Raw genomic sequence first — 18,194 nt, forward strand, 5'->3', positions numbered from 1 at the left:
CCACCAGCTATACCGGCTCATGCAGATTATGCCAAAGCACTCCCCGGGCGGCCATCGGGCCAAAAATTCTATTTACACGCTCCGTGTTTTATTGTTCCCCTTACCTTGCCAATAGCTCAAAACTCAGACTCCTTGGATGGCTATTCCGGCAAAGCCGCCACCTGATCGATGGCCTCTGCCCGGGGCCTTGTGGGTGTCGTTTTATTCCCCTCTTTTCCCCGAAAAAAGAATAAACCGAGTGTTCTGCCTCAAAAGTAATTGCAAGGGTGCAACAACGGAAGGGGCAGATAGCAGAAAGCAGCTGGCAGAAGAACAACTCCGGAAAATGGAAATGTGTAACATGTGTAATTGCGCAATTAAATTGAATTTTTCATACATTTCTCCAACTGCCTGTGATGGCCGAGAGTGAGCAAGACAAATGTGGTCGGGTCTGAGGGATTCTTTTGGACTCTGGGCCAGCCAAAGGTGAGGAAATCATTTACCTTGGAGAATTTTGGAAAAATGTTTAAGTATAAATGTAATAACTTTTGAAGAAATACCCCCCAGATTATTTAAAATTTTTAAATGTTTTACCATGACACCAATATTTTCTAATAATATAATTATAATGTTAGTGATTTTTTAAATAAGTTTCAGTTTATAAGGTATCATATTTAATATCTTCTCTAAAACATTTTTTTTAAATGGTGAATGATTTTGGTGGACCAACACCTCAACTCACAGCTTCCGTTTCTCCAATTTTTTAGTCTGCGGAGAAAGAGGAATTTTTCGGAGTCTGGAGTCTGGAGGCAGCGCGTGACCATTTCGTATTGGTGACCGCGAGGAAGGTAAGGACTTAAAATATATGGCCGAAAGGACAAGCCGGAATCACACCGCAAGGAATCGCCATGGAAATGAACATTATGCATGGGTATGGTCACCATAATGGGTGGGGAAAAGGAAGGGGGGGTCTGCAAAAGGGAACAAGGCGATGGGGCAAGAACATTTGGTTATTATTTCCATATAAAGAAGCCGAATGCTGCAGCCACTTGGCGGTGGGTTTTGGGTGCTGAATGCAAAGTGGGTGGGGGATGGTGGGGGGCAAGGATGTGGGGCAACGGCAACTGTGTGCCGTTTGCGGCGGAAGTGCCGCGTATTTTAAAATAAATGCGCGTGGCGGCAGCGGAGGGGCGGTGGGGAAATAAAGCGAACAGGGTGAGAACCAGTTATGGTCGTTAAAATTGTCGAAGCACCGCAACAACAACACAAGCAGCCAGTCAAGTTCTTTTTGTGCAAGCCAAAAAGGATGTAGATTGCACTGTACAAAATTAATCAAAGAAAATTAAGTTAGGAATATTGGGAAGATGATAAAAATTGGAATTTAATTTTATAAATTTGTTGATTTGTTTGATTTTTTTTGTAGATTTTAAAATACAAATTAAAGAGTTCGGTGATTCTTTGGAGTTTTATTCGTGTATAATTATTTTGTAACTCTTTATATTTTGCAAAAATAAATTTTATAATTTAAAACTTATAAAGTTTATTGGCCCATTTAATTCTCTGAAATTTTCATTAAAATAAAAAGTTAAATATTTCTCTTTGTGCACGTATGTGTGAGCATTGAGCACGCTGCTGTGTGTGTGTAAGCGCCCATATGTATGCAAGCGATTTTCATTTTTGTTTAAAGCCCCCCAGAGTGCATTTCGCACTCGGTCGCTGGGTTGCCATCCCTCCCTCTCTCCTTCGCTTTCTCCACCCCTCTCTCCTTCTGTGACTGTGTGTGTGTGTGAGTGTTTGGGGGAATAAGTGGTATGTGTGTTGGGCTGGGGCACAAGTGCCCGCATGTGTGAGTGTTTCTTACTTGTTTTTCGGCAATGGCATGTTTTTAAGCGTTTTACTCAAACATCCACGCCCCCACCACTACCAACGAAAAAGGTGCACACTCACACAGATACAGAGACAGAGTCACACACATACACATACACTTATTTGTAAACGTAATAATAAGCGTCGTCCCCTTTGACCCATCAATCCGTTGCCACTGCCATCGCCTCCTCCCTTTTCCGCATCGGAATTTCCCTTTTTCCCGCCAAATACCCCAACGCTTGCCACTTTTCCAGCTCCCAAACGGCTACTAAGCGTGTGTAGAGGGCACCAGCGAGAGCAGCTGGGGAGGCATTGGGGGGTGGGCTAGTGGGTGGCATGGTGGGTGGTGGTTGGCCAAAACAAAGCGCGCTTGCAACTTTTATAATGGCTCGAATGTGTGTATGTATGTGTGTGGTATTAAAAAAATAATGAAATAACAAACCCGAAGGTGTTGTTAAAAGCGCCAACAATAAATTTTATCAATAGTTGCAGGAACAAGAGATAAATGTCAGAAGCTGCCACCCGAGAAAACATGGCCAAAGAGATCGCTGGGCATTTGTTGAAAACCCAGTTCACATAATCACTAAAGGTGGTCGACTTCAGCATAGAATAGTGTTGGGAATTATGGGTTAATTTTTTATAGCAAATTTGAAATTTTTATTATATTTATTATATTTATTGATTGTATTGAATCAGTGCCAGGAAATTTCCATTCTGCAATTAATTTTCATACTTATATTATACTCTGCTGAATTGACCTCATTGTTTTAATAGAAAATGGGTGGAATCCAATAGAAGAAATACAAAAATGAAAATATTAATCCATAATTCTATTGGTTAGCTAAACAAAAATCTCTGGTCATTTTAAATCATTTATCAGGATTAACGATGCATTTCTTAAACTTATTGGAAGATCATTTTCAATCTCTAATATAACATCTCTTAGATAATTTATATGATATATACTTTGATTTCTTTAGCTTTGGGTTTTAAAATTTATATTTATATATATATTATATTTATGTATATTTTAAAAACAATTAATTTAAAAACTTTTTTGAATTCCAATCGTTAAAGATTTTCCTTTTACACATCTCTTTTTATGAACTAATTAAATTTCATCTTGAATAAACTGATTTATTAATGTATCACCCCTTTTTGTTGTGTTAACTTTTACTACTGCCACTTTAGCACCCCCTTCCCGTAAACTCAAATCTTTAAGGTAAAACTAAACTACTGCTGCTCATGTGTGAGTGTTGTGGAATCCACAGAGCTGTCAAAATGCCACCACCGCTGATGTCGTTTGCAGTGTTTTTGCCTCCCGGCGAATCCCCAAGACGCCTTACGACCCTCGCAACACCCCAAACCAAACCACCCACCCCCCTCCGAACCACCCACTCATTGCCATCGCCCACAGCAAATTCTATTTACCAAACTAGTTACCGTTAGACGCAGCCAATATCCCACATTATGTGCCACCAGAAGCAGAAGCCATTGCACATGGTAGCCTATGCCCACAGCGGATTCCCATCCCCATCCCCAAGCTCCTGGATCCTGAGATCCTTGTTGTTATTGCTATTTTTGGCGCGATTTTGCCGTGCAATGGCAAATATTTTGCCAATACACCAAGGACTCGCGCTCACGTTGACGATGAGGTGAAACGGAGGGGGAGGGTTAGGGGGCAGGAGGGGAATTGGGAATGGAACTGAACGGAAAAGGTTGGGAAAACGGGGTGGCGAAAGGAGCCAAAAGGCAACGACAACTTATGGCAGCTGGAATCCTAAGCCTTTCGCCTAGCTAAGGGAATTCCACACCAGGAGCCGGCATTTTAAAGCATTTTACGGCAGACAGTGTCTGCTAAAAATATTCATGCTAGAGGAAAGGTAAGGAGAGTTTCTCATGATTATACCAGTTAATCAATCGCAGGTCAACAAGCTGGAAAATATACCTATATTTAATATATAAAATCAATACTTTCTAAAGACCAAATATCAGCAATTTAGAGTTAATATGATGATAATTAAACCTACAAATGGAAAAAGTTTTTTTTTTAGAAGAAAAAAAAAGAATGGAAAACTTTAGAAAATTATTTGGAAAATAAATATATATTTTAAATTATAAACCAAAAACTATTTTTTAAAACATGATAATTAAAATGTCATATTAAATAATTATAATTTTTCTGATTCAAGTCTGATAACTTGCATAAATCACTGTATAATTTGTATAGGTGCCCAAATAGTTTGCCAAAAATCAGAGCGGAAAAAAATGTTTTATTTCTCAATTCGATATTTTTTGCGAAAGATGACAGGCCATTAGCCATTGTGTGTGTTGTTGTGGGTTGTCAATGAAAATATCTGATTGTGCCACCTATATGTTCGGTATATATACGTATGTTTATCGTATATGGCTATACCTAGGGATATATACTTATATACATGCAAACTGGCTGGCAACGCCGTCAACAAATGAAAACTCCCCAGGGAGTTGGCGCATGTTTGTTGCTGTTGCTGCCGTTGGATGTTGCTGTTGCTGTTGCCTCGTTGCCCGTCGCTTTTCTCCAGGGGATTGGCCAGAGAGCCGTTGCCGACTCCCCAGAGAAATACATGGCAATGGGTTTTCTGTGTTTTGTGCTTTTTTCTCGCGCCCCTCGCAAAACACAGTTGGTGCGAGAGAGACGGCGGGCAGTGGAAAAGAGCAAGCCAAAGTTCGCTTTTTTATACGTTGGGGAAATTTTCATGCCCCAGCATGAGAATATCTCTCTCTGTCTTTCTGTGTGTGTGTGTATGGATGTGTGTGTGTGCGCCAGTTGTCCTTGGGGGTTTTCAGATCCCCTCAGCTGCCCACCACCCACCTCATCTACCACCCATCGCCAACCCACTTGCACATGTGTGTGCATTGGATTTATTGTCAATTTTATTTGTTATCATTGTTGTTGTTGTTTTTGCTGTTGCTGCCGCTGCTGCTTCTCTGCTGTTATTTACACTGACACAATTTGGAATTGTATTAAAAATTAACGGCACTTTGGTTGCCTTGGCTTTTCCTGGCCGCAGAACGGTAAATGGAACCGAAAACGAAACCGAAGGCTGCACTGGAATCCCCATACAGATCACCTAAAAATATCCAAAACTGTAAACTACAAAACTGCGTTGGGGCCAAAACGCTTTTTATGCTCTTACAAAGAGGGTCCTTGAACGAAAAGCTATAACAGACTTTATCATATTTATTATTATATTCCTAAAATCAAAATATATGTCTTATTGATCAAAATCGGACGGGTTTAATGTAAGACAATTTTACTCAAAAAAAAAATGTAATAACAGCTTAAACCCTAAATTATTTCTCACTTTAAAAATAAAGTTAGAAATTTTTTTCAAAGTACATTACTTACACTAAAAAAATGTTCTCACACAAGTCTGGATTTAGTTTTATATCAACTTAGTTACAAGAATAGAATGAATTTAAAAATTAAATAACTGGGTTAACAAATTCCAAACATAAATAAATACCAAACTAAAACACCTAATAAAATAAAAAGTATATTTTATTAATTCGAAGAAAGCGTATACCCCATTCATCATGATGCACCCTTTGTTAACCATTTACTTGTTGGTTCACCAGAACACTCAATGTTTCAACCTCATGCTGGGTTTTGTTTGGGTTTCGGGGGTCTGGGTCTCCTGGCCCCAGATCACCTGCCCAGCTGGCCCTCTTGGCCCACCTGGCTATCCAACATGACCGCCCAACCAGGGGCTCCCTCATCCACTTTGCCCCCTTTCGGTCGCTCTCTCTATCACTGACAGTTAGGTGTGTTGATCCCGGGGGATTGGCCAATGCCTGCAAGCTGCTGGGCTGCAGCCGGTTTTTGGGTTCGGAATGGGATCGGTATGGGGAATGGGGTATATGGCTGAGAGTCGAGAGTCGAAATGGAGGGCTCCCCAAACTGGAGGGCAGTGGGCAATAGCCATCGCAGGCCGAGGCCATTTGCATTTGTCACATTTTGCGGTCCCGCGAGCAAAGTTTGGCAGAGTAATGTTGTGTCCACCCCCTTTTGGGGTTTATCAAAGCAAATCAATCAGATGCACACACATAAGCACAGGAAAACACACAGGGACACACAGGATATGGAAATGGAGACCATGTCAGTCGATGGTGGTCACCTGGGGATTTGAGTTCCTGACCACCGACTGCCCAACTTACGTTTGAGACAGGCGCGCGGTTTGGCCTGTTTGCGTCGGGACATGGCCAGTTTGGCTATTTAAATCACTGTTTCCGTTCAATTTCGTTACGACTTGATTTAATTTAATTTATTTCCGGCTTTCGTTTCGCGCCAAAGCGATTTGTTTTGGTTTGTGGTACTCAGCCAGCGAATCCTGGCAAGCGCTGCGAATATCCTTGTGCCTTGAGCGTCGGCAACTGACTGACTGCTTTGGCCCAAAAAAAGTGGCATCAAAACAGAAGCTCTTAAAACAAAATGGTATGTCCAAGGCGCAAACGCAAAGAGAGAGGAGAGCAAATGAGAGGAGAAGATGAGGTGGAAAAACAGCCACCCAAGCACAGAACTCCCGACCAGCCAAGTACACACAGTGAACCATCTATCAGTGCTGAACTTATTCCCCCGGGGGTTGCTTTCGGTTCCATCCCCTAGAGACCTCAAGACGGCACCAATCGCGAGCGATTCTGGGTGCCTTTCCAAAAGGGAACCCATGCCGACTGCTCACAGTATGCGATGAATTCCCATCCCCGCTCGCCTGTTGCAATTACAAAGTCAAGTCAATTATTTCATAGCCGACTTTCGCACGTGCGTATGGGGGGTCCAAAGGGCGAAGCGCGATCTCGAGGCGATTCAATTCGATTTGATTCTCCCAAGGTGCCGGGCGAATTGCAATTTCCACTTGGTTTCTCAGCAGCGGGATAACGACAACGCACCCGCCCAGCTCCTTGGTGGCCCGTGAGAATCGTGTCCAGAAGCCGGGACTTTCGTGCTTGGGCAGCGGGTGACGACATTGGCAATGGATCTTTTGTTAAGGGCTCCGCTCATCCACATTTCAAGAGTGCCACACGCATGGGTTACGAATGTTGAGAAAGTGAAATATTGTCGAAAGTAAATAATTTATTTAGGACGATTAAAAATATGATTTGAATTTCTGTTTAAACCAAATGCGTTGACTAACCTACCTTAATATTAACAAAAGTACTACATCCTGAAAAAAGTATAAAACTTTAATTAATTTTACTTTATAATTACTGAAATTTATTTGGGACTACATGGGTTTCTGAAGTTTATGTTAACCCAAATATTAAGGTTAGGGTTTTTGCAAGAATTTAGAGATTAACATGGCGGAATCGATATAAAGTTTAAATTATCTACTGATAACAACTTTAACACAATTGACAAAATTTTAAGGAAGATTATTTTGTCCGAACTTCAGCTACAAGTTTCAATTATTTTATTATACCCGTTACTCGTAGAGTAAAAGGGTATATTAGATTCGTGCAAAAGTATGTAACAGGTAGAAGGAAGCGTTTCCGACCCTATAAAGTATATATATTCTTGATCAGGATCACTAGCCGAGTCGATCTAGCCATGTCCGTCTGTCCGTCTGTCTGTCCGTCTGTCTGTCCATCTGTCTGTCCGTCTGTCCGTCTGTCTGTCTGTATGAACGCTGAGATCTCGGAAACTATAAAAGCTAGAAGACTGACATTTTGCATGCAGATTCTAGGAGTTCCTACGCAGCGCAAGTTTGTTTCAAAAGGGTGCCACGCCCCCTTTAACGCCCACAATCGTTTATATACGCTTTTAAAAATTTCAATATTTTGGAAAAGTAAAAATGCAGTTTTATTGTGTTTCTCAATACCTATCGAAATGTAGAAGAAATTTTTTTAATCGGACCATTCGTTAAAAAGTTACGGCAGATCAAAGTATCTCCATCTCCTTCGCTTCCCTTTAGCTGAGTAACGGGTATCTGATAGTCTGGGCACCCGACTATAGCGTTCTCTCTTGTTTTTGATTTTTATTAAGTTAATTAAGTTTATACATTTCTCAGCTGTGGTTTTTTGGAACCGCTTAAAAAATGATCCAACAAAAATTGTTAGCCATAAAAATAAATAAATAATAAATAAAAAATTTGAGCAGGCTCTCTTAAAATTTTTTGTCATAAATTAAGTACGATTTTTATAGTGTCCGTAGATAAAATGTAACTTATTAAAGGGACCTTTTTATTTTCTTTTTAGTGTAACTCAGATAATTTTACATTGATCAGCCAAATTAATGGCTATAAAACGTATAGTATTAAAGGGACCATTTCTTATGTAACGTACTGATTAATTTATAAATTTATTATAAATTTAAATTGATTTTAAAATGCATGCTTTACCCATAGATATACAAAGATAGTTTAGAATAGAATAAATATTAAAGTGTTTCAGCTGTTTCGGGTAAGTCTTCTGGCTTGTAACCGCAAACACATTAGTTATCCATTACCGACTTAACGGAATTGAAATCATGTCCTACAGGATGCGGACACTACCATTTCAAGCCAATGGGCGGCGCTTCTAACCATGACTAGCGCCATCTACACAAATTATTAGAAAATGCATGTTGCCAACTTTGGCCACATTTCCTAAGTGTCGCTGTTGTGGCACTTCAGTACAGTAAACTAGTTACGTATACGTTATCGTGAGGGTTTTGACTGAGAGCGTAACTGAAGGAAAGTAGTCACCCTTACGTATGTGTCTACGTAAAAACCGTTATTTAATTAAAATATATAGGACTGGGATTAGCATAGTCAAAGGTCATAAAATGTAAATTGAAATATATTAGTAATCAAATAAATTTTACTGAATTTGATTATTATCAAAATACTGATTTGTGTCGGAAAGTAAGTTATACGACTTTTCCCATATATTAAGAGGGTTTTCATTTGTAATTTAGTAAAATTAGGCCTCACATTTGAAGACTGACTATTTTAAGCTATGCTTACAATTTTAAATCCTTTCGGAAAAACCAATTTTTTTTCATTTTTGCAATCCCTAAGGGCTTGCATCACTTTCTTTGCAAAAAATTCAAATTTTGAGCTGTAAATGCTAATTGAGTTCAACGAGGTATGTTTTTTTTAAATTTTCTCTACTATCAACTACAAAGTACATAAAAATAAGCCTAATTGGTGAACAACAGAAATAGAAATACGAGTAGTCGATTATAAATAAAATTTCCAAATAATTCCTTTTCAAGATCAGTATTAAATCTAAAAACACTTCAAATAAAAGTGAACTTGGCTTATCCACCTTGTAATCCTAGAGATCTCATTCAACCACCTTGGTCACTTCCTCTCCCGCAGTCGGATGAACATGGAAATTTGCTACGCATATGGCGAGGAAATCGATCAAATCGAGGGTCCCAGTTCCGGATACACTTTTCGTTCGCCACGCTTTCCCCGCTCCTTGCCTCCCTCGCAACAGACCCATTCATATTTTCATTCATCAGGGGCCTCGTTTGCGATTGCGAGTCGCTTACTCCTTTGTTTACTATCGACGAAGATACGTAGTAAAAGTAGCGGCGAGCAGCGCCAGTTAACCCAGTGTCTGCAATCTGTGAAGAAGGTGCAAATCGGTCGAATCCGACGAAGAAGGTTCGGGCGAAGGAAAAAAGAAGAAACATCTGTCGCCACGAAAAAATCCGGTTGCAAGCTGCAACACCGGCTCAAAATGAGCTACAACACAGAGAACATATGATTGAGCTGCTCGAAACAAAAATGGGAAAAACAAAAAACCGAAACGCACCTTTTGTATTTTGGAGCAGCTGCCGTTGCTGTCGGTGTTTTGGAGGCGACTCATTGAGATCTTAGGATCGGAGGCTCGGGGAGTTGGGGGTCTTCAGACACTCGGGCAGCCTGTTGATGAGCCCACAATGCACACATGCTGCATGCTATAGATTTTTTATATATCGCTCTGCGTTGAGCCATAATAATAAGTTCCAGTCGAGGAAGCCGTCCACATTAAATTCGGTGTTTGTCGCTCAATGGCAGCTGCCACCAATTCCTCCGGGGGGCTTAAACCCAGTCAAAGAGCTGGAGAAGAGGTAACTTCAGAGCCAAAAGTTCAGATAGGTCAAGTCGTCAATAGGTTGTCAAAATATTTGGAGATTCACTCCATGCGCTTTTAAGATTTCATTCATGGTATTTCGAAGGCTGATTGAGGATAATATTTAGTGATTAAATTCAGAAAACAAATTTATAAATTTTTATTAACCTGGTTAAAGTAATAATCAACATTTTCATACGTTTATTCCTGCACCCCAATACCTTATTTCCTGGACAATTTTTCATAGCTGATTTGAAATGCCCTATCTGACCTTGCCTGTTGTTCTCGATTTCCTGCTCTAGAATTCGCACTAGTCATTCTGCCACTCAACATCCCTTTTGGCGCCCTTAAATGTGAGCATATGTTGTTTTGGTTGTTGCACCCTTTAAATGCCATTTCTCTCAGTGCAGGCGAGGTGGGATTGGTTTTAGGTGGAATTTTATACATTTTTTTTTTGCAACATCACCACACTATTTACTTGACCATTTGAAATAGTAACCAAGTATATCTCCAAAATGTTTCAATTTATTTAATGACAATTTTTGCTTGAAAAATATAAAAACTGAATAATAAATTTAAATATTAATCCAATTAATTTATTTCACTATCTAAAACGAATATTAAAATGTTCTTCCTTTACCAAAACAAAGTCCAAAAGACATATACATAACAATAATTTGATTTAAATAGATACAAAAATTTTAATGTTATTAAGATATAATAAATAAGTAAAAGACTTCGATATTTTAATTTTTGTTAAATACATTAAAATATTTATTTTAATAAGATATAATAAATATATAATAGATTTATATATTTTGTTTAAATATGTGTTCCTTCATCCTTATAGATATCCCTTTTTCGCTGGTCCGGCATCCCTTTACTCTCGCTCAGTTATTTTCCCAGATACGGCAGCCCGCGCATAAATTTTGAAAGTCAAGCCGAGAACAAGAGGACAAGCAAGGCTCATTCGAAATTTGTGCGTGCAACGCGAAGGACGTGCCGCTCCGTAGCTCGCTGTCCCGCTTCACTCTCTCTCACTCGCTCACTCACTCACTCGCGTGTGTCTGCCGCTTCGCATTTGTTGTTTGCCACTTTTTCGCGCCACCCCAGAAAAAATACGACTGTGTAAAGCAAAGACCGAATCGAAAATCGGCAAGTTTAGTGCGACCTTTGGTGACGTCAGAGGCTGAGAAAAATCGCCAGGATGTCTGCCAATAATCAGCAGCAGCAGGCGGATCCCTCGGCGGCCGTGGTCGCCCCCGCCGCCTCCTCGGAATACCTGAAACGCACCTGCCTCATCTGCGGCTGCCACACCAACCAGACGATCAATATCTACGAGCCGCGCTCCGGACCCAATATCGTCCAGCTAATCCAGGCGAAATTCAAGTTTCAGGTATGGATTTTTCCCAAGCAAAGCCCATCTTACAAATTGGGGCGGGGGTGTGGACACGAAAAAAAATCGATATTGGGGCAACTCGGCGGATGAGTCATGCAACGAAACAACGTCCTTCGGACAAAGTTTTCCCTGTGCGCTTGTATCTGTGTGTGTTTTTGGGTTAAAAGGGGATGAACTTCGTTGGGCGGAAAAATGGAGGGATTCTGGGGAAGGGGAGGTTGGTGCTTTTAGGCAGGTAAAGGTAGCACTCCCACAGCATCCCACTGGGAAAAAAAGGGGTTGCCTATGTAACTTTAAAGGAATTTTTAAAAATACTTATTTAGATTTTTTTTTGGCAACTATTTAAGAACTTTAAGAATTTTGTGCCAATTTGTCAATGGGTTAATTTTAATGGAATATTTATAAAAAAGTTTCTTATGCTAAATTCCAAAAAAAATAATATTCTCATATTGTCGAAATATTTTATTAAATTTTACAATTACATTTATCGTGTTCAAGCCTTCATAATTACCCAGGATATAATCCTTCATTTAAAAGTATACAAGTTGAAAGCCATTCAAGAGTCATTTCAACAGAATATTTCAAAAGTAAATAAATTTCTATTAAGATTCATTAACTAAAACTAATTTCCATTCTCCCTTTTTTAATATTCCCATATCCCTTTGCCCTTTGAACTGCATATCCTGCCTTCAAGCAGCTGATGCATTTCCCTAACTACTTTCGGTAATTGGACACTTTGCATATGTGTCGCCACTTAGTTCGATTCCTTTCCCATAATTTCCAACAGCTTGTTCTAATATGGTAAAGGATAGTGCGGTGTGTGTGGGAAATGCGACAGCGGAAGATGGCCAGGGAAATCGATCCTCGATGGAGATCCTGGGTTTATTTTTCTGTGGAAGTGAGTTTCGGGATCTCGGATTACAGAAACACTCCACTGCGATTGACTACCTGTAGTGTGTAGTACCACAAACCTGCTCGAAAAGGGCAGATGTGCGGTGGATTTGCCGAGGAGCCGAGATTGCTCCAATTTCTGCGGGCAGTGAACGAACCTTCCACACACACACCTCACTCTTCACCCTCTCTTTTTTCTCTTTTTTTCTCCATATCCCAAAACGACAGCTGTATTTGCCGCTCGGCACTCAAAATCCAAACCCATCAGGGTTCCTTGGTTTTCTGCTGCTGCTTTATCAGCTCTTCATACCTTCTTCAGGACTTGTGTGATATGTTTTTTTCGCATTTCAACTATTGAATACGAATACCTGGGTTCTGAGTTCACAGTTTTATTGTTCTCAAGGCGGAAGGATTTTCCTTAGAACGATCTACGGTGGTTGAACTCTCGAACAATGCCAAAAATCTTTTAGACAGAAATTCAGGTTTCTTAAGTTGCGCAAATCCAAACAAAAGATCTACCCTTAGAAAAAGGTATGGGATGTATTTCCAGTCTCCGAATTTTCCAGCAGAAGTCCTTGAAGTGCCGAAACAAAGCCCAAAACTAGAATTTACTTTAATTTGGAGGTCTTCTTTTAGTTTGTTTTTTTGGGGGTTAGTTTGTTCTAAGGTTTCCTTGCCATCGGATTAGAAAACAAAAATGGGTCAGGCAGATATTGTAAAGAGAGTTCCTAAAACGAAGCCTTATCGAAAAGTAAACAAATTGAAGTGGTTGTGAACAGACTTAGTAAAAATATTATCAATAAGCAGATGTATTCTCTATCAATTTCTGTTATTTGGAAACATTGTCCTCAACTTTAATTGCTCATGAAATAATCAATTTAATTACGTTACTCTTCAGCCGCACGCTATTTAATTTCATGATATTATATATATATTCGGTTTACCCCACCACAACTGACCCTCAAGCTCACCCTTAATAATCACTCCCCTGTGGATCGTTAGAACATACTTTGAACCGTTATTGCGAAACCCTATATGGAGGGTACATATATACCACCTGCCGCGATCGTAGCCTGGCAACCGATCACCCCCACAGAAATGACACCCTCGCAAGTTCTAAATAAAGTATAAAGCCCTCAATGACAGTGCCATAAAGTGCAGTTGCAATCAATTTAAAAGGCTGCCTCCCTCCCTCTTTTATGCACTGAGAAAAAATCAATGATTTGCCTTTAAAATAAAAAGTATATATTAGAAGTTGGTATACAGACTAAGAGATTTGACTTTAAATTTTATTAAATTTATCATTATATTGACTTAGAATGATGATAGAAAAAACCCCTACAGATTTTAATGTAATATTTTTTTGAATTTTTGTTTAGATAATCTTAAAATATATAAAAAATGTTCACATCATTAACGAAAATAATAAAATGTGGTATCCAAAAATATTCTGTAGATGGATAATATTCTTAAAATATAAATTCAATATTTTTAGAAATATTTTCAAGCTGATCCTAAGAATACATAAGAATTTCTCCCAGTGCCCCTCCGATCAGTGTGCGTGTGTGTGGCTTTCTGTCTGCTTTGCACCTGGCCTGCAATTTGCATTATTATACCGTTTACACATGGCCCTTGGAGCACACCTTTTCAGCGCCGAGGCAAAAGGTAAACAGGCAGCCACAATCGCTCCTGATCCTGGCCACCCTTCCCCTTCAACCGATCCTTATATGTAGGGTCCCTTTATCCACCACCTTTATCTAATTTCCCCGAGCAGCTGTCGCCTATACGCGTGCCTAATATCCGTCATAGTTGGGTCTTAACCCAGTTCTCTTTGGTTCCACTTGGTTTTCGAATAGGGCGCGTGGCCTTTGGCCAAAACGAGTTTCGAACCAACCGAATATCCCTTTTGACTGGTTTTCGTTCCTTTTGGAACCAAACTACCAGCTGCTGTCGGGCGCTTAGTTTTCGTTGGCAGGTGCACGAAATTATTGATACCCCCGGAATGTTGAGGTCTGCTGGGGTAATTAATATGCCCGGGTCGTCTGGCAGTTGTTTTTGGAATCGCTATGCTTTTTTTTTGCACCTTTGGTTCGATGCTCATTAGTGGTCGGGTCCCGAGAGCGATCACTAAGTGCATAGGCGTATCGTAATTTTCGAGATATTTATTATGTGGTTATGCTTGGCCTGAGAACACAGGACACGCAATGGAATTGGGGTCACATTTCCTTCTAACGGTGACCTTAACGGTGTCCTCGATATAATCAATATAATGATTGGTCTTGATAATTCATAAGGCTAGTGGGTAACCCACTTGGTTCTACAGCAGTCATTATAAAATTCAGTAGGTACTTAAAAGTAATAAACCGTTTGTATACCTAAATTTTACAATAATTTGATGTTGGGTGATGATAATAATTTTATAATATTAAACTGGGATGATATGAAATGTCCTCTAGGTCTGAAATCTATTTAAAGTTACATTTTTTTAGATTTAAAATACAAATATTTACATCTCAATTTTTAGATAGATAGATATTCTTATAATAATAAGCTGGGATGATATGAAACATCCTCTGGGTTGTAAAACTATTTAAATACATTTACGAAAATTCCTTAGATTTCAATAAAAGCTTATATTAATTTTATTATATTTACCTACCAATTTCTCCCATACTAATCTGTTTTTTATCTCTCTACTTTTAGCCCCTCAACGAGGACAAATTCCTCTGCTTTAGCTGCAACAACTGGCTGATCAACTGGCACTCCCTGCAGGCGGTCAACAGCAATGAGGCCGAAAGCCAAAGCCAAAGTCCCTCGCACATGGGCAACAGTGTCCTGCAGCAGGAACGGACCAAGCTGCGTCCGGTGGCGATGGTGCGACCCCAGGTCCGCGTTCAACCCCAATCGCAACCCCAGCCACAGCCCCAAGTGCCAGTCAATCCAACACCCGCACCCATAATCTACTCGAAGCGAAGGAGCAGCAGACGCAGTGCCTCCGTGAGTCGGATGAACCGAGTCCTGCGACAATGTTGCTTGGAAACTCTGCGGAGGAGTCCCCAGAAGAAGCAGCCGGCGGCGGTGATTGTCTACTTGAGGCCTCAGGCTCAAAAAAGAAGCAATCCCATCTGCAAGGTGGAGTGTGTGGCGCCGCGAAGGAAACCAATAGAGCGATTGGTGGTCAAGGAGGCACAAATAGCACCTACAGCCATGCCAAATCAAGCAACCCCACCCACAACCACTTACCAAAGATTCCCGCATCCCAGTGTGGATGGCAAAGTAGTGGCCATGTTCCGGCGACTGGGAACCACGCTCAGCAGGGAGGAACCAGCAGCCTCCGAAGAATCAAGCAGAACCACCAAACCCCGCCCGCAGATCATGAGTCCCCTGGAAGAGAGGCCGCGCTGGACGCGGAGCCTCGAGGAAGATGAGATACTGCTGGAATTCGATAGCGCCATTTCCGAAGTCCTGCCCACAACCACCAGATATCAGGTTACCCAGGGGGAGAATAAAGAGAATGAGGGGTCAGAAGAAATGGAGATCCAAGACCAAGCGGAACTGGAAGTGGTGCAGCGAAAAGCGGAAGTGGATGAGGAGCCACTGCAACCACAGAGCCACCACCTAAATTCCCACCAAACATCTCAACAACTCTCTGGCCTGCGATTACCACTGGGCCTTAGCATTAGCCTCGTCTAAAGAACGCAGGGTCCAACGTAATGCCCCCCAAATCCCCAAACAAAATAGTCAAATTGCATGCACAATACGCAAATTATGAGCATTAGAAGAATGTCTAATTTAAATAGTACCTCGATTATATTTTAATTGTTAGTCAAATAACTTAATTAATTAGCGGACAAGAAGAAAAACACACACAAAACAAGAAAAACCTAAGAATGTTAAGTTAACGGATGTGGAAAGCTATATTTAAAATATACATATTAGTCATAGGCGAACTCCCCGTTTAACCCAAAAAACAAAATGATTAAAAAAAGCAAAAAACTCCCCTCGAGCCAATGTAGTTGAATTTGTTTGTTTGCTCCAAAAGACGAAAGTATTACAAAATAGCAAGCGGAATAAAAATAGCACAAACGCAATCAAAATATATATGAGAAATGGTTTTTTATTTCATTTTTTGGGGGATCTTCATAGGTCGTACTAGTTTTATTGGGAATAGAGATATTATTCTCGAATTCGAGCTACCGGAAGATGGTTATTTTAGTTTTGGAATTGGACTGTATTTGTTGTAAATAAGAATTTTGCAAGGAACCTTTCGAAAGAAGAGAAGGGCCCTCCTTTGAAATTCGGTTTCAAATTTTAGCGCCAATTTGTTTGGGGCTGCCAACCTGGCACACAAATGTACGACTCCGAAAAGTATGCTTTTATATTTCACCACCGGACGCCGAAAAGTACGCTATTAGGATTTATTCAGACTGATCTTTAACCGTTATTTCATTTAAAAAAAAATTAAAAATAAAATTAATTTGAAGAAATGTATACAAAGTTTTACAAAAAATATTTGGTATCGAATTAAAGGTAGTTTTTTTTAGCGTTATTTTTATTTCAAGTTTCCTATATTTTTGTTCAAGTATAAAAGAAAATATTAAAACCAAACCAAAAGTTAAAGCCAAAGGACAGGTAAATTTGATATCTAAAGAATATGTTGGAATATTTTTCCTCTCAGGAAGTCAATATTTTCAGACAAATTTAAAAATAATTTCCAATCTAAAGAGATTTCGGCTCATAACTCTTCTATATTTTTGAAGTGATCAAAACCACACATTATTTCTGGGTTCTTCCAGAATCAACGACCTCATTTTAGAATCATCGTTTGCTTTCGCCTCGCGTCCGAAAGTCCGATATGTAATTGTTGATTTCTGATGCTTTAGCGTATTTATTTGATTTAGCCAATTGCGTAGTGAGAACGAACGTGTTGAGGTCAGCATCGTCGCTGTTGTTGTTTATGCAACTGAGACAGCGGTGCGTATACTCAATTTTGGCTTACAATATGGCATTTCATCAATACACGAACCGATGACTGAGTGGCTGGCAGTTGTGGTTTCTCGGCGACATGACTGGCAACGTTAATAATGTGGTGCGGAAATTTCTACGCGCCACTTCAAGTACGCTTTATTGAGACAGCGACTAAGGTTACTTTTATTTATAAATAAATATCAGTGTGCCTTCTGAACTTGAAGAAGATGACTTGGCGCAAAGAAAAGCGTGCAGTTTCCGGAAATCGAGTATACGCCGTGTTGGCCGTGCAAAGAGCTTACATCTCTCGATTCGCGATTCTGCCGGCTACAAATGACGGTCAAGGTTTAGGCATTTTTCAGGCTGCTTGCCACACGGCACGTTCTACGTTCTGCCGGTCGGTAATTCTATCATTGAGCGAGCACTTTGGGGACATTTTTAGCCGGTCCAAGGATGTGCGATCTTGCCAAAAAAGTTTAGACTTGTATAAGGTCAGTGGTACAGAGAGAGAAACAGTACAGCAATATTATGTTTTTAATAGGGATTTAATTTATTTATAATAATTTTTTATTTTCTTTCATTTTCAATTGGTGTTTATAAGCTTTTTGTTATTACACTTCAAGTTTTAAAAGAAGGTTTTTAAAAAATATTTTTAAAAATTGGTAAAAAAAAATATAAAACAGTTTTGGTACTTTTAAATTTATATGAATTTAAATTAAATTTAAGACTTATAGGAATTTAATAAAAATGCAGAAGTGAATGTTCTAGTGATATAATTTTTTTCCCGTGCTGCCAGTTCTATTGTTTAAATTTTTCAACTTGCAACTACCCCAATACTCATTGCATTATGTCATCATTCCGACTTCAACTCGCCACAATTTATACCTTATTCGATTGCGATAATTCACAGGGTTTATATTTATCCCCCATCCGCTGGAGATGAACTCTCACTTAATGAGTGCGAGTTGTTCTGGAAAACACGAGCAATGCGACTGGTTTTTTGGCTTTC

General features: G+C 39.8%; 2 protein-coding genes across 2 annotated transcripts in view; one reads left to right on the forward strand and one right to left on the reverse strand.

Annotated features, from left to right (window-relative positions):
* The window catches only part of L (zinc finger protein Lobe), a 31,385-nt gene extending 25,140 nt beyond the window's left edge, over positions 1-6,245 (reverse strand). Inside the window, exon 1 of the mRNA XM_017142528.3 lies at positions 6,046-6,245. Coding sequence (XP_016998017.2) covers positions 6,046-6,088 — 43 coding nt within the window. The 5' untranslated portion in view covers positions 6,089-6,245. The remainder of the gene's footprint in view (positions 1-6,045) is intronic.
* A 4,673-nt stretch (positions 6,246-10,918) lies between these two features.
* On the forward strand, positions 10,919-16,080 carry phyl (phyllopod). The gene is made up of 2 exons (XM_017142467.3): positions 10,919-11,323; positions 14,921-16,080. Exons 1-2 carry the CDS (start codon positions 11,135-11,137, stop codon positions 15,908-15,910), a joined length of 1,179 nt encoding a protein of 392 aa, XP_016997956.2. The 5' UTR covers positions 10,919-11,134; the 3' UTR covers positions 15,911-16,080.
* Positions 16,081-18,194: the final 2,114 nt, after the last annotated feature.

Source organism: Drosophila takahashii, chromosome 2R (genome assembly GCF_030179915.1).
Source record: "Drosophila takahashii strain IR98-3 E-12201 chromosome 2R, DtakHiC1v2, whole genome shotgun sequence".
Lineage (NCBI taxonomy): Eukaryota > Metazoa > Arthropoda > Insecta > Diptera > Drosophilidae > Drosophila > Drosophila takahashii.

Excerpts from the sequence above, each read along its gene's own strand:
- phyl (XM_017142467.3), top strand. The coding sequence starts at position 11,135 with ATGTCTGCCAATAATCAGCAGCAGCAGGCGGATCCCTCGGCGGCCGTG. Across the intron at positions 11,324-14,920 it reads AGGCGAAATTCAAGTTTCAG|CCCCTCAACGAGGACAAATT; the intron begins GTATGGATTTTT and ends CTCTACTTTTAG.